Source organism: Rhinopithecus roxellana, chromosome 18 (genome assembly GCF_007565055.1).
Source record: "Rhinopithecus roxellana isolate Shanxi Qingling chromosome 18, ASM756505v1, whole genome shotgun sequence".
Lineage (NCBI taxonomy): Eukaryota > Metazoa > Chordata > Mammalia > Primates > Cercopithecidae > Rhinopithecus > Rhinopithecus roxellana.
In genome coordinates, this window is record NC_044566.1 from 29,825,899 (window position 1) to 29,841,876 (window position 15,978).

General features: G+C 37.1%; 1 protein-coding gene across 2 annotated transcripts in view; it reads right to left on the minus strand.

The window, feature by feature from the left end:
- Positions 1–15,978, minus strand: part of OBI1 (ORC ubiquitin ligase 1) — a 43,119-nt gene continuing 27,141 nt past the window's right edge. For both annotated transcript variants that reach the window (XM_010361824.2, XM_030922109.1), the window contains one exon: positions 1–2,861. In XM_010361824.2, the coding sequence (XP_010360126.1) occupies positions 1,319–2,861 (1,543 nt within the window). In that variant the 3' untranslated portion in view covers positions 1–1,318. The remainder of the gene's footprint in view (positions 2,862–15,978) is intronic.

Here is a 15,978-nt window from a genome sequence, read left to right on the forward strand (position 1 = left end):
GAATACAGTGCTTATGACATTCTTTATTCAATTCACATAGAAAAGCATGCAGTATTAATGTAAAACAGTATAATATTAATGTAAAATGTTCAGTGCACATTAAACAGCATACAAACCCATTTTTAAAGGCCTATATAGGCATACCAAATATGTTCAGAACAATACACTTTTTCAGAGCCTAAATTAAAAATTGTGCTTACCTCTTACCTATCCTCACCCCCTCAACACTCTTCACAGAAAAGTTTTGTCCTACATAAAAGATATTCTATCAGTCAACTGAAACCTCTTTTTCTTAAGTATGGAAAACACAGCAAGCAAAAATGCTACCATGCATAGTTGCCACAAAGAACAGTAACATGCAAACAAGAAACATATTACTCAAAAGAAAACTCCCCTGGAATGTAAGTGGATCAAGAACTTGGCGATGAGCTCTTTCAAACCTGTACATCTGGAACAATGAAGCTATGATGTTTTAGGTCCCTCTAAACCCAAGTGCTCCATGCCTTCTTTCCATAATATGCTAAATTTCTGATTTTACACACACACACACACACACACACATACACACACAAAGATGAGAAAATATAAGCTACCTAACATAAAACAAATGTTTTCATATAGAAAATGTATTCTTTCATACTAGCAGAACATTTTCACAAAACTGGACAAAACACAATGCTAAAAAATGCAAATATATGCATAAAACCAAAAAAAAAAAAAAAAAGTAAATCAATATTGGACTAAGGTTAGAGTGCTATTTCTCAATCACGGCCCTGCAGAAAAATTAGGCCATCACTGAACATAAATAAAAAGGGACATGTAAAATAATTTCCACCCTAGGAAAAACTTAAAGAAACTCAAGTGTCTTACTGAGCAGTGTATAGACAACACTAAAAGTTTTATTTAAAAAATCCAAGTTCTGAAGACAAGTGGGGCTTATCAACAGGCCACTGTATCTGACAGTTAAATAACATTTTTTAAAAAACAATGTACACCCAACCGAGATACATATCAAATTCAGTTAAAAAAAAAAAAAAAAAAAAAAAAAAAAAAACCAACCAACCCCAAAACACAAAAATAACCTCCTCCCTAACTTCTCTGGTCACAAAGACCCCCCAAATAAAAATGAAAAGACCAAAATCTTTTCAAAATGAACAAAAAGCATTCTGGGTACAGGTTAATCCACCATCCTGACTTGATACTTGACTAAAGATTATCAATTCCAATTTGTATAGAACTTTTCTGAGGAAAAAAGGTAACTTTAACAACTTTTCTATTTCTCTCAGGACAAAACTACAAATGACACCTTTCTAATGAGTCAACTTTTAGTTGCTTTTGATGGGCTGGCATTGGAAAGGCTGCTCTGGATTTTTCTTTTTGTTGACTGATTCACATTTTTATTCCTCTTTTCAGGCACAAAGGAAGTAGACCAAGGAGACTGAAGGTGGTTATGAAGACTGTGCATCTCTGAGGACATCTTAAACAAAGATGACCCAAACCTTTGATCTTCAAATAGTCGATGTGAACTGCTTAACAAAATGCCCTGGGAAAACTCTGTCTGAAACAAGCAGCTTGGGGGTTTGATTTCATCAGTTACTGGACAAGAACTGGAATGGAGTGAAAAATCTTCATTCATTTCTTGGTCAGATGGAGAGAGGAGAAAAAAAGAAGTGGGTTTCCATTCATTTCCATTTTCTAACTGATCATTAGTTAGAGAACCTTTGGAAAGGTTTAGCTTAGTTTTTTCTTCCAACTTATCAGGTTCCTCAAGAAATTCACTGCCTTGAGATGACTTTGATAACCCATCCAAATCCAGTGACTTAAAACCGTTATTACAAGGGCTCTTGCTGTTGTCTGACTCTGACATCATAGAATCCAACTCAGAGATTTTGTCAAGGTAAGCAGCATCCATCGATGCTTCACTGGATGTTCTTGTCCGGTTCATTTCAAAAGAGCGAATAGAATTCAACCTCTTGGATACACATGAGCCTGATTTCTCACTCAATTTTGAAGATATTTCTCCAACAGAATTTGCTATTGTGGTCCCCTCTGAACTTTCAAAATCTAAGTTTTGGGCATAGCTTGTGGAACAACAGTCCCAAAATCCTGTCTTTGGGGAAGAAAAACATTCTGATTTCTTTTCATTTTCACTTCTACTTATATCATCTTCTGAAGAATCTTTATTAGAAACATTTGAAGAATCACAAAAATCATCAAACACCAATTTTCTGAGATGGTTTGAGTGCTTTTTGGAACCTCCTGCTTGGACCACAGAGCTCTCTCTATTTTCTGGAGTACTGAGCTGAAGGCAACTAAGGGACAAAGGAGTACAAGGAGCTGGAAGATCATAAAGTTCTTCATCTTTGTAGGGTACACAGTCACTTGGTTTGTTCCCCCATTCTCTTTCCAAATAAGTATCCATACTTGTATCTGTCACATCTAACATTATTTCTACCTGTTTTTGATATAGGTCTTTGTTCTTAGAACAGTTAATTTCTGCTTTGCTGGTACTTTCCTGCCTCGCAGAACTGGTGTCACACAGTCGGCTGCTGGAAGGCTTTGCTGGGTGAGAAGAATTGGTGGTGGATGAGCCAGGCTGCTTTCTGGCACTATCGCCTTGATTCTTTGATGCCACCTCCTCCTCACTGCCTTTGCTCCCTTTGCCATCTGCAGAAAGTGCTCTCCGGCAAATGGAATTCATAGCTTCCTTCTCTTCACTTGAATTTTTTAGCTGTGCAACTTGAGATTCTAGTTCCTCTATATACTTATCACTTCGTTCCAGGGCTTTCTTGAGGCGATTGGTTTCACGCTCATACTGTTCTACTTTGGACTGAAGAGCAGCAACTGCAAACCTTCCAAACCTACAAAGAATGGAAAGATAGTTAATCTGATAACTCAAGCTTTTTTCTTTTCAAGGTTTGAGAGTGCAAACTGTCCCAGGCTATTCTAATTTCACCTAACAGTGACATTTCAGACCACTCAATGAGTAGGGCAAATGCCAGATGTATATTTTCAAAAAAACGTTCCCCACTTACATAATAATAAACATATGATAATAATGGCAAAACCTAATAAGATATTTTTGTGGTTGAATCAGACTAGTGGTAGCAGAGAGGCAGAAATGTGCTGAGGATTTCCTCTCGAAGAGCTGGCTCTATCAATTCAGCTCATATATGCATGAAGAGTTATGCCCTAAAACAATGGCAAAGATTTACGATAACATTTGAACAGTGGTCTGCATCTTGAAATATTTACATTCAATCATTTTCCTATCATACAGCTGTGTTTTACAACACATTTCTTATACAATGTCACCTTGTCAAACATAAAATGCCAATCTGAAATTCAGAAATCTTAGCATTCCCAGGAGAGGTGGTTTTAAATACTTATTTGGGCCCTTTCAATTATAGCCACCCTTGATCTGAAGCTTTTCAGAGTACTGGCCTTTAATTCATGGCAGCACTACTTATTTTTGGCATTTTACAACTGTGTGGGACATCAATCTCATTTCTTTCAACTTTGAAATACGAAGTCAGTGCTTGTGATTCCAATATACTATGCAAAAAAAAAAAAAAAATTGTACACTTTCTGAAAGAGAACATTTTGGAGAGTGACTGAAAAAGAATTCCTTTATTCATAAAAACATCTACTCCCTTTACCCAGGATTATCTTGCTTTTATTTCCATCAAGAATGAGTACTGGGTTAAGCTCAAGAAACAATTTTTGAGTACCTAGTATAGGTTAGGTGGTATATCTGGGGCTGGGAACACAAAGATAAAAAAGACTGTCTAGCTCCAAGGGACATAAAATATCTACCTTAAATTCAATCTTATCACCAAAAAAAAAAAAATTCTATCTTTCAGGAAACTTCTTATGAGCCAATAAATAACATAAGCCTTACATTCTAATCCCATGAAAACTACCTTATCTCCTCCAGAGTTCTTTTCAAAACCTATTCTTAATCATCTTTTTGATGATTTCTATATTGGCCCATTTCTAAGAATTAAGGGATTGTCTGTTTGGAGGAAGCTATGAGAAGGTGACTTTCAAAAATTATTTTTATCTTTGGGTTTATCTTTTTCTTCCTTTTTTCCCCTAATTTAAAAAATAATTACAATTAAGAACATGTATTTAGTATTAAAAAAAAAAAACTACAAAAAAAGCAGACACCAATAGCAATTGCCCCTCTTAGAATCAACCACAACATGTTTTCAACTCCCACTTAATGCTCATCACCTCCTAAACCACTAGCCCAATTCACTCCCCATCTCAACCCCTACATTATCCCTGTACTCTTATCACTGAAGGAAAAAGCAGAGGCAAAGGTAAATATAGAATCATAAAATCTCAAGATCAGAAAAGGCTTTAAAAGACATGATTGCTGAATATTGATCTACTCACTGCAATTAACTGAACCTCCAGAGAGAGCACGCTCCCTTCAACTTCTAAAAAAACAGCAAAAACCACAGGTATAACAAAAACAAAAGCAACTATGATAACAAGCCTTCCCATTTTAAAGACAAAGTTTACTACTGTATTTGGTTAAATGAATGATGGGAATTTTTCTTCTTTGTTAAAAATTTTTTGGCTTATAAATGTAGTACTTTACAGAGCTGTAGTTCTGTAAGAGAACTTTTAAAAAGTGAGCAAAGACCTTTCAGTACATTAAGTACAAACGTTTGTGAGTTCCTGATTGTAACTACTCTGGCATAATCAAATAACCCGCGTTTTGAAATGGATAAACTGTGTAGCATGCTTATTTAATGCAAATAAGTAAAAGTGACAGCCTTACATTTGCTTACCAAGATAAATTTTTTTTTTTTTTTTTTTTTGAGACGGAGTCTGGCTCTGTCGCCCAGGCTGGAGTGCGGTGGCCAGATCTCAGCTCACTGCAAGCTCCGCCTCCCAGGTTCACGCCATTCTCCTGCCTCCGCCTCCCAAGTAGCTGGGACTACAGGCGCCCGCCTCATCGCCCGGCTAGTTTTTTGTATTCTTTAGTAGAGATGGGGTCTCACCGTATTAGCCAGGATGGTCTCGATCTCCTGACCTTGTGATCCGCCCGTCTCGGCCTCCCAAAGTGCTGGGATTACAGGCTTGAGCCACCGCACCCGGCCCAAGATAAAATTTTTTCAAGTAAAATTTTTTATAATAAAGTTATCTCCTCAGATAAAAAAATCAAATGACTTAAATAATGCTACTAAATAGTAAGTCAGTTGCAACCAAAGGATATCTTTGGGAACTCAGAGGCCTACACACAGAAAGACCAGTCAAAAATAAAGAATGCTTCCCAAAATATTACCAGTTTCTTGTTTCAGGGTTTTAGCTTGGAATTTCAAGTATAGTATCATCTTAAGATACTGCATTTGCCTCTATTTTTTTTTTTTTTTTTTTTTTAGAAATTATGTTTTTAAAAGAAGTAACATATGGTTTGGAGTTGAAGTCAATGAGAGCCCTAAACATAATTTTTGTGTTATTTCAGAGAGAAATAACAAAGGCCAGTAGCAGATCACATATGAAAGGGACAAGCAAGCAGAAGTCACTAATGGAGTTAGGCTGTTTTCTAAAAGGCCACTGCCCCTAATTTCCCTAAGTTTCATTTCAATACTCTAAAAATCTATAATACTTTCAGTGATCAGGCCCTTCTCCCATGCTAATAAGGGACCTGTGCTGGTGGGCAGACTGACAGATATGTATATTAAAAGCCATGCAACTGATCAATTAATCAATTCATGTAATTTATTTGCTTTCATTCTCCCACGTTAGAATAGAAGCTCAAGGACAGCAGGTAGTTTGACTGTCTTATTATATTCACTGCCAGATTCCTAGAATAATTCCTTGTTATTGTGTATTTCTTGAATAAAAGTCATTCTCTTACTTTAAGATACACTAGTGCCTTACACTGAGACAGGGTTGACACCACAGGATAAGTTAAAGGTCCTTGGCCTTCTTTTACATGTTAAGTATTATGACAGTCACTGTATTACTAAACTAAACATGTCTAGTTTACTACATTTGACTGTTTACTTTATTTCTCTGACACCCAGGAAAGCAACAGAGACTGACATATATACAGTAGAGCTTTTTTTGCTACAGGCTTGGCATTCTATACTGCTCTATCCCAAAAACCTTCACCTTAGTAAGACTGCAAATAGATGAAACTTTTGACATGTGTCAGGAGATTTTTAGCTTATCCAAGGTAACTATATTAAATCTGGCAAGGGGTAATTTACCTTATTATAGAGAAATAACAATTAGGGATAAGTATCTGATGCTATACTTCCATAGAAGACAAGGAAGATATGAGCTTATTTATCTTTGGGTTTTAATACTTTTGTATTCATACTAATTCTAGATATTTCAAGTATATAACACTAAATGAAGCTATGCCAAGGCAAGCCGGAGGGATTTCTAATATCATTTGCCATACTTCCTCCTTTTCTTCAGCAAATTTCAAAATGGAGTATTTTTATAACATTCCATTAGAGACCAAAAGGCTTTGATTTTCAAAGTAGCAGTGATGGCCAAAGGCTTCATTATGCCAGAAAAAAACACTGTACAGCAGTTCAGGAGCTACAACTGACATCACAAGTGTATTCTGCCAGAATCTAACAGAAGCTTAAAGGATTTTTCAGCTTGCAGTATTAACTGATACATACATTCCGGATGAGACAAAAGGATGAGAGTTCCCCTTGTCCAAATAGCTAAAGAGATACAAGATCATTTCTGTCCCTAGTAGAAGAGAAATGGAAGTCCTATTGGTATGACCTTTGAGGTAGTATAACTAAATTAAAGAGCATCTCTAACAACAAAAAGTTCCTAAGACCATATTTTCTCATAGTCTATCAAACAGAAAAACAGGACGTGTTTGAAGAAAACAAATGTGGTAAAAGAATACCACAACTGAGTACCAAGAAACTAATCAGCTCTAGTGCTATGCTACTATCCTTGAGCAATTCACTTTGCCTTTCTGGTTCTCAACGACAATTCCAAAAAAATGGGTAAATGCAGCAAGCCCAGTGGGTGGCCAAGACTGCCAAAATTCAGAAATGCCTTCTTGAAAAGGGACAAGGGGGAGGGGACACTGGGGAAGTCAGTCTACTTGCCTCATCAAACTTTGACTTTATATGTTTTCCTTACTTGGTAGCTGAGGTAATGAAAGAAAGTGAAAGCTATCTTTGGACCTGGACCAGCTTTTGTGGTCTGGCCTGACAGGTTTTCAGTGTTGATATCCTTGCTTTATATGGTTTCAATATGCACAAATTTCAGTTACCATGGTTTAATTTACCAGTCACCCAACAACGTGATTCAAATTTCAGTTACCACACAATATTAATGAGTAACTGCATGAAGTAAAATCTTCACTTCTAGCTTTTCAGTTCACAAAACACTACATAAATAATAGACGTGCTTCATGATCAGTGACCCATTAAGTCACTTCTTTCAAGGTCAGTCAGTGATTAGTCACTGCATCTACCTGTTCTTCAGTTAACATACAGACAGCAAAGTGTGCAACTGGGCTGCCTCCTTGTCTCCCAGTAAAAAACCCACATGACATTTTACAAAAACAATAAAAAGACAGAACAGGTCAACAAAGATGAAGGTGTAACAGAAATAAACAATGATAACACTGGAAGTGAAACTGCAATCAAATGTAAATGTAGTTATGGAAGAAATCACTGACTGTGGGAATATTACAACAATGTCAGTCCATTCAAGAAATTCTAGATATGCCAGAAGCACTTTGGAGAGGCAAACTTATTGACACGGATGAGAAAAGTTGTGGTGAAAAGGATGAAGATGTCTAGAGAAAATGACAGGCTGACAAAACACTTCACACTAAAGCAATGTGGAGCTCAGGATAAGATGCTGGAAGCTGATGCAAACTTAGGAGTGTGAAAATTCATCAAGGTATCAGAAATGATGCTAGCTTCATATCATAAATTATATGAGAAGGTAAGCACTATTCAAATTATTCTCCAGAAGTTTTTCACAAAAAAACCCACTAATTCTCAATATTTCTCATGTTTCAAATTTTACTGCATAAATATTAATGTACTAAATAAATATTAGTTTTACTGTTTTTGCCCATCCATATACATATATAATTGACAATAAGAGTTAATTGTTTTGACAAAAGTTTCTAAAGGTCATCAAACAACTGCGATTTTTCCCATTAATTACTAAGATTGCTTTGGTCCATGGCTCATGTCTGTAATCCCAATGCTTTGGGAGGTGAGGCAGGAGGATGGCTTGAGCTCAGGAGTTCAAGACCAGCCTGGGTGACATAATGAGATCATGTCTCTACAAAAAAAAATATTAGGCACAGAAGCATGTGCCTGTAGTCCCAACTACTCATGAGGCGGAAGCTGGAGGATCGCTTGAGCCTGGGAAATGACAGGGGCAAGTGGGCATCATAAAGTAACGGCTGATATGGAAGAAAAGCAAATAAAATTATGAGTCTCAAATATTTTTCTTTAAATAACTGCCACTTAATCTGAGACAGACTGATCCATTCATAGAGTGGATTTTATTGTGGACTTGCTTGTCTGCATAGCCGTAGTAGCTTCTCATTTCCTGAATTTCAGAAATATTAGGAAAGTATCTTTTTTATTTTAAACACAGAGAGGTAAGGTTGCAGAGAGAAGAGCTTTCCATTTGCCCTTTCCTTTCTTAATTATATCTCCCAACGCACAATCTACCAGTTTCAGATTCTCTGAGTTTCCTAACTCCTCTTTTTGATTACACTTAATAAGTGTATAGCCTTAACAGGAGCTCTGTAGAAATCTGAGTTTTGACAGAAGTGGGAAGAAAAATGAAAAGGTCCTGGTAGTGGTATCTATCTCATGTACATGTGTGCAGGGTGGGTAGGGCACATTTTAGGAAAAGTAGACAGGGAGGACCAGAGCTGTCGGAATATCAAAACTGTATTAGGTGGTGGGGGAAAAGGTTGAAAGCCTCTGGCATCCCTTTCCTCTCACCTGCTTCCTATGGATCATTTGTGCATTACCCACCCTTATATATGTGTTGGGAAGATAAAGGGGAAACATTCTGTCTTTAAACTACTAGAGAAGCTTTGGGAAGCAACCCACACATTTATATTGTTGCTGAGCTGTATAATTTGCCAATGTTTCCTCAAGAGAGTTTTCTTTTTTTAAAAAGAAGCTCTCAGTTACAAAACTGCTACATTCCTAGAAATTTGTTAATCATAAAAGTACTATCTATGGCCAATCCTAGTCACACGTGTTAGTTCCACAAAAATGTTAAATGAGATATACTGAAAGAGAACTTTAAAAAAAGGAAAGTGAACTTTTGGCTGGAATTTACCAAAAGTAAGTGTAACAAATACTCTTTAACTTGTATAACTGACTACTACTGACAATGATGATGACAAAAAGAAAAGTAGCTGCCATAGTCATTAAGTGTTTACTTGGTATCAAGCAGAGTGCTATATGCTTGATATATATTATCTTATTTAATCCTCCTATCAACTTTATGAAGCAAGATCCATTATTCTTATTTTAAAAATGAGAAATGAGAAGCTTAAAAGGGGCTTAGTGGCAGGAATAGGATTTGAATCCAAGTCTTTCTAACCCCATACACCATGTTTGAAACCATATTAAATACTGGAACATAAAGTCGCTTCTTAAATAGTATCAGCACCTATTTATATTTCATATCAAAATGTAGACTAGATTCTTCTAGACACAATGTGTATACAGTCAGTGAATTAATATTCCTGTGCTATTTATTGATACATACATTTGCTAATAAAAACAGAGAGAGGAAATACAAACATTGTAGGAAGACATATAGTATGTATGCACAAATTCAGTAAACATTTATCAAACCACCACCATATTTTAGGCACAAATCCAATAATATTTTGAAATTTTAAAAGTTCATTTATTAAAGTGGCCTTGCATGAAAGTACAGCATTGACAGATCACCCTGGTAAATGTCAACCCAAATATTTAACCAGAGATATAAAGACTAAGTTTGAAACAGAGCTGAAAGCATAATACTTAAATGTGCTATGTGTAGAAAGTATGTATGATAAACTTGTCTAGCTCATGTACAATCAGCAGGTATATTCAACTACAAGTAAAAGATGTTTTTTATATGAAATGAGAAAAACTAAATACAAAATTTCAAGGTCTAAACATCACATAGGTTATTTATTTCAGGGTATAATTAAAAGAAAAAAAATACAAGCTACGTTATGTTGCATCTTAGTTTTATCACAAAACAGAAAGTGTTCCAATATTTGCAAGAATAAAAAATGCCAGAATTTCACCCCTAAAGACAAAGTTGATAAAGACAGGGGAACAAGCTAAGAATTAGGCCCTTGCAGTAATTCCTTATCCCTCCATCTTCTAAAAGTACCATTTAAAAATCAACGTACAGTTTGCTTTGCAAGTTTCCAAATGAAGAGCAGGGTTAATAATTAATAGCTCATATTTACACTATTTTATTCACTTATTTTTGAGACAGGATCTCATCCTGACACCCAGGCTGGAGGACTGGAGTACAGTGGCATGATCACAGCTCATGGTAGAACAAAACTTTAAAGGAAATTCTTTGTGTGTTTATCTTATTAAACCAACTATGCATTTATAGTTAACTGTGGTGAAAATTCTAGCTGAGATACCTTAGAAATTAATAAAAATGACCTGAGTGTTGAGCAGCATATGTGAACTGAAGAGGGACAGGTCCCTTTTGTGGTAAGCCTCTAATAAGGACTGACCCACATAGTATTGGGTCAGCAGGTGGATACAGAGAAATACAGAACTAGACTGTGTTCCACGCTGGTCAGTTTCATCCTACTTGCTTCTATGGCAATTGGGACTTGGTCTCCAGCCTTCTGTTTGGAAACTGCAACTAGTTAGCCTCCATTTCCAAGGCTTGTTTCCTTCTCTCTGGGCAGCACACTGGGCAAAGCTGCTCAAAACAGGATGCCTAACTCTAAGTACTACTTTCTCTGCATTGCCTGTGAGGACAGACTACTACTTTTACTGTGGAATAAATTCCATTCTACTTGACAAATTTATCTCATTTTGATTCCAAGCAGAAATGCCCTCCTTTTCTTCCCCAGCTCCCTTCAACCAACCAAGATCAGCCTTGAAATGTGCATGACATTAACAGGGATCCTAATCTGTCATGGAAAGGAGAGAACATTAAGACATCCTATTTCATATCTTTTTATTTCTAAGAGTAAAGGACTTACATCTTTCCCCAAAATAAAATAACCTTAACAACAAAATCTCAATACTGTAAAAGAGTCCAACTACTGTTGAGTGATAAAAAATATACTTAAAAATCTCTGGAGTAGTATCTACCTGTCTATACATTTTTCACCTTAACTAAATTATCTCTTATTTTCTCTCAGCATGAAACAAGATCTGAAAGAAAATGAAACAAAACGAAAAACTGATCTAGATACCCTGTAATTATTACTCAGATGACAGTTATTGAGGACTAATGTGTGCTCAGGGGCTATGAAGAAGGAAAACAAAGGAAGTAGAAGTGATCACTCCTCTTCTCAAACAGTTCATAATCCCTCTGACAACCTTACTGCTTAGTCATTAGCATGCACTGCCGCCTCCCCAAGTACCTTATCAATACAATAAAGACAAACTGACAGAAAACTGCACTACCTGTCTATCCCCAATTAGCTGCATATCCAGCGAACGGTCCCTCAGGCAGTCAAGGGGCCTGAGTGCAACTGGCTGTCACAGTCTGGCCCCAGGGTATCATCAGACTCCCCTGACAGTCTACAAGTTCCCCTTCCGGGAAAACCAAAGGGCATAGCAGAATCAGTCACTGGATCAGGCTAGGGTCAAATACCAGGAATCACCACATTTGTCAGAGAAGAATCGTGAGAAACAAAAAAAGGCCAGAATAGGTCAAGAAGGGACAACAGCAAGAGCCAGCCAGACCAGCGGTGTTGATGAGGAAGCAAAAGGTTAGAGCATTACCACTACATCTTGAGACACAGTTTAGAAAGAGCAGACCTGGGAACTGGAACTGCACAGTTCAGAGTCAGCATGGAGACAGGTAAAGGAAGGAAAATCTGGTTCAAGTAAATAGATGCAGACAAGAAACTCAAGACTTAGCCAGGCAAGCCCCTGCCATCACCTCCTCTGTTTCTCTTTCTAACTCTGATTCCCTGGCATAACTTAAAGAGGAAAGCTTCCGGAAATCCTATGCTCTAATTTGGAGAAAGTTCCAGCCTCTCTGATTTCCTGTTCTCTTATAAATCCTTTGTACTTTAAGCTTCAAGTATTAGAGTATAAGGACTCTTTCCTTCTGTAAGACTCCATAAAAGGAAGATACACACACATACATATGTATTTTGTACAAATACATAAATGTGCATTTAAAAAATATGTCTTGGTGCCAAGGAGCTGCCAGATTAATTGGGTACGACAGTCATGGAACTGATCAATATGCAACATGATCATTAAAACAATAGGGTAGAAGAAGAGTAATGAAAAGAACAAGAGGAAAATGCCACCTCTGTCTGGGAAAATTATGGAGGGTCTCACATATAAAGCAACAACTGGGATAGATCTCAAAGGAGAGACAGGGATTAACCAGGAAGAATAAAAACGAGAGAGGCTACTGTGGAGAACCAGGGAAAATACAATATCATGAATGTGGGCCCAATGAGAAATTCAGCATAGTCAGGGCAGAGCACAAGAAGAGAGGGGCTAGAGAAGAGGTAAGGAGATTAAACCAAAGTTATATAGTAAAGACCCTTTTATACTAGACTAAGAATATTGGGGCTGGGCATGGTAGCTCATGCCTGCAATCCCAGACTTTGGGAGGCCGAGGCAGGTGGATAATGAGATCAGGAGATCGAGACCATCCTGGCTAACACAGTGAAACCCCACCTCTATTAAAAATACAAAAAATTAGCTGGACATGGTGGCAGGCACCTGCAGTCCCAGCTACGCAGGAGGCTGAGGCAGGAGAATAGCATGAACCCAGGTGGCGGAGCTCGCAGTGAGCAGAGATGGTGCCACTGCACTCCAGCCTGGGTGACAGCATAGGAAAGAAAAGTAAGCAGTAGAAAGGCTGTTACAACAGGCTAGGCAAGAAATAATATGGATCTAAACTAGTGAAAATGAGAAGAGGGACTACAGAGGCATTTTAAAAAGGTAGGCTACAGAGAACATACTAAAAAACACCAGGTGTGATAAGAGAAGGGGTGGAGAAGCACAGAAGATTGAGGTTTTAATCTTAGGCAACTAGGTAAGTACTAAAGTCATTAAGAAGGACAGGAACAAAGCAAGAGGATAAATAATCTTTTGCATGGGATGGGGGATTATGGATATGACTTTTTAGATATACAAATTCCCCCATCCCACCTCTAGCCGTTTTATTTATTCTTAAAAAAAAAAAAAAAGGGGGGGGATACATGTGCAGAACGTGCAGGTTTGTTACATAGGCATACATGTGCCATGGTGGTTTGCTGCACCTACTGACCCGTCCTCTAAATTCCCTCCCCTCAGCCCCCACCCCCTAACAGGCCCTGGTGTATGTTGTTCCCCTCTCTGTGTCCATGTGCTCTCAATGTTCAATTTCCACTTATGAGTGAGAACATGTGATGTATAGTTTTCTGTTCCTGTGCTACTTTGCTGAGGATGATGGCTTCCAGTTTCACCCATGTCCCTGCAAAGGACATGATCTCATTCCTTTCTATGGCTGCATGGCATTCCATGGTTTTTCTTTATTCAGACTATCACTGATGGTCATTTGGGTTGGTTTCATGTCTTTGCTATTGTAAATAGTTCTGCAATAAACATATGCAAGCATGTATCTTTACAGAATGATTGACATTATTTTGTCTTCCCATTCTTTATACGACACATCGTGTCAAGGTAATAGATTTCTTTTAATCCTCACAATAATGCACCCTCATCTTATGTAAAAAAAAAAAAAAAGACTTTAAGGTTAATTTATCCAATGTTATTTACTTATTTATTAATTCAATTATTCAAAAATATTTATCAGGTATCTTCAGATACTGGGGGCTTTGGAAATGAAGGGGATAGGCAGCAAGGAGCTTAGAGTTTAAAATGGAGCTTAGAGTTTAGAATGAAGGAGACAGAAAACAAACAGGTCACACAATTAAATGAACAAGATAATTTCAGACAGTGATAATGGCTGTGAAGACAATACTAAAATATTAATTGCTAATTATGGACTCTGTTAAAAGGGTATTTTAAGTTTTATTTCATTTAACTCTTACTATTACTTACGACACAGGTAGTACTATTAACCCCACTGCACAAAAGACAAAAACTGAGATACAGAAAGGTTAAATATCTTCATCTAAATCACAGAGCTAGTAAGTAGACAAGATTAGTGTTTGGTCATACGGAGTTTGGCTCCAAGGTTTGTGCTTAAAATCACCATGCTCTACTGTCTTACCCAATCATGATTTTATTATTATGGTCCTCTATTAAGGGAGTACAAGGTGCTGAGTGAAAGGGCTGCTTTAGATTGAATGATCAGAAAAGGCTTTCCTTCATCTGAGGATTGATAGAGATAGTCACGTAAAGATCTGCAAGGAGAATATTCTAAGTAAAGGAAATAAATACAGCATGTTTTAGAAATAAAGTCTAGTAGAACTGGAGTAGGATGAGCTGGAGGAGTTAAGAATGAGATGAAGAAGAGGTGGCAGATGCAGACTAGCCAGTGAAGAGTCTGGATTTTATTCTAGGAAAACACTGAATAGTTTTAAGCAGGAGATTTAAATAATTTGATATGTACTTTATTAAAAGACAGTTTTGAGCATGGTAAAAAATGAATTGGGTAGGGAAAGGAGGGACATAATGGAAGAAGGGAAAGTTGAATTCAAGAAGTCTGATTCCAGAGTTAAGTTCTTAACCACCATGCTCTGTAGTAAATTTGAGGCATACAATCTCTGGTAAAGGCACAAAAAAGATAGATGAAAACATGAACCTGTAGTTCAAGAAAGAATGTGAGGTCAAATATTTGATTTTGTTTTGTCATATCTGACAAAGAGGCAGACAATTATTAAAGCCCTAAGATAACTGATTTTAAATTTCATTTCTGATGGCTCAAGAAATAAAAATAGAGCAAAAAAGGAAGCAAGCCCAGGTCACAATCAATGAAGTCTATTCCTTCCTCTTCAGAACACTTCTTTTCATATATTAATAACAGGACATATTACTTATTGCCCAGGGTATCTAGAGCCTTTATCCTCTCCCAAAAGGAGCTGAGGCATGGGTGAAGACTTGTCCACAAGGACAAGCCTTGGGGTTGCTGTGCCGTAAAATGAAATGCACTCAGGGAGACATTTATCAAACCCATAGATCTCACTAAAGACACAATGACAGAAAACATAACATTCCTGCATACGTATTTATAGAAAGCAAAACCATTAATTCAATTATAACCAAGTTTGATACAAATGAGCTAATAGAATATCCCATACTATTAAGGTGAATTAGTAGCTGAGGACAAAAATAGCTGCTCTACTAAATCTTCATAATAGTTGGTGACATAGCATGATCCTTGCCTCAAGTGGCTAGAAAAAAAAAAAAAAAAAAGGTGGCACAACTGAACAGTGATATGGAGAGAGGGCATGGAACTTTCAGATGCTTTACAAGTCAATTCTTCACATCTCTTCAAATTAAAAAATCACTAAGGAACATCTAACTCTACCAATGATAAGTATATCCACATTGCGTGGCACAGTTTAGGAGTAGTAATTAAAGTCAAGGGAATTTAGGAATACAAGAAATCCAGTACTTAATTGTTCCCTTCAGCTTCTTCCCTTTCTTGATGTGTCTTACCATGTGGAGGTGTGACACGCTTCACATTCCACACTACATATTCAGACTGAGAACAGGCCCTTCTGCTTAGAGTAGAAAGTGGTGGACATAGTGGAGTCATGCTACCAAGCTATAAAAGTAGAGTGATGGTGGTCACAATAGAGAGATGTAA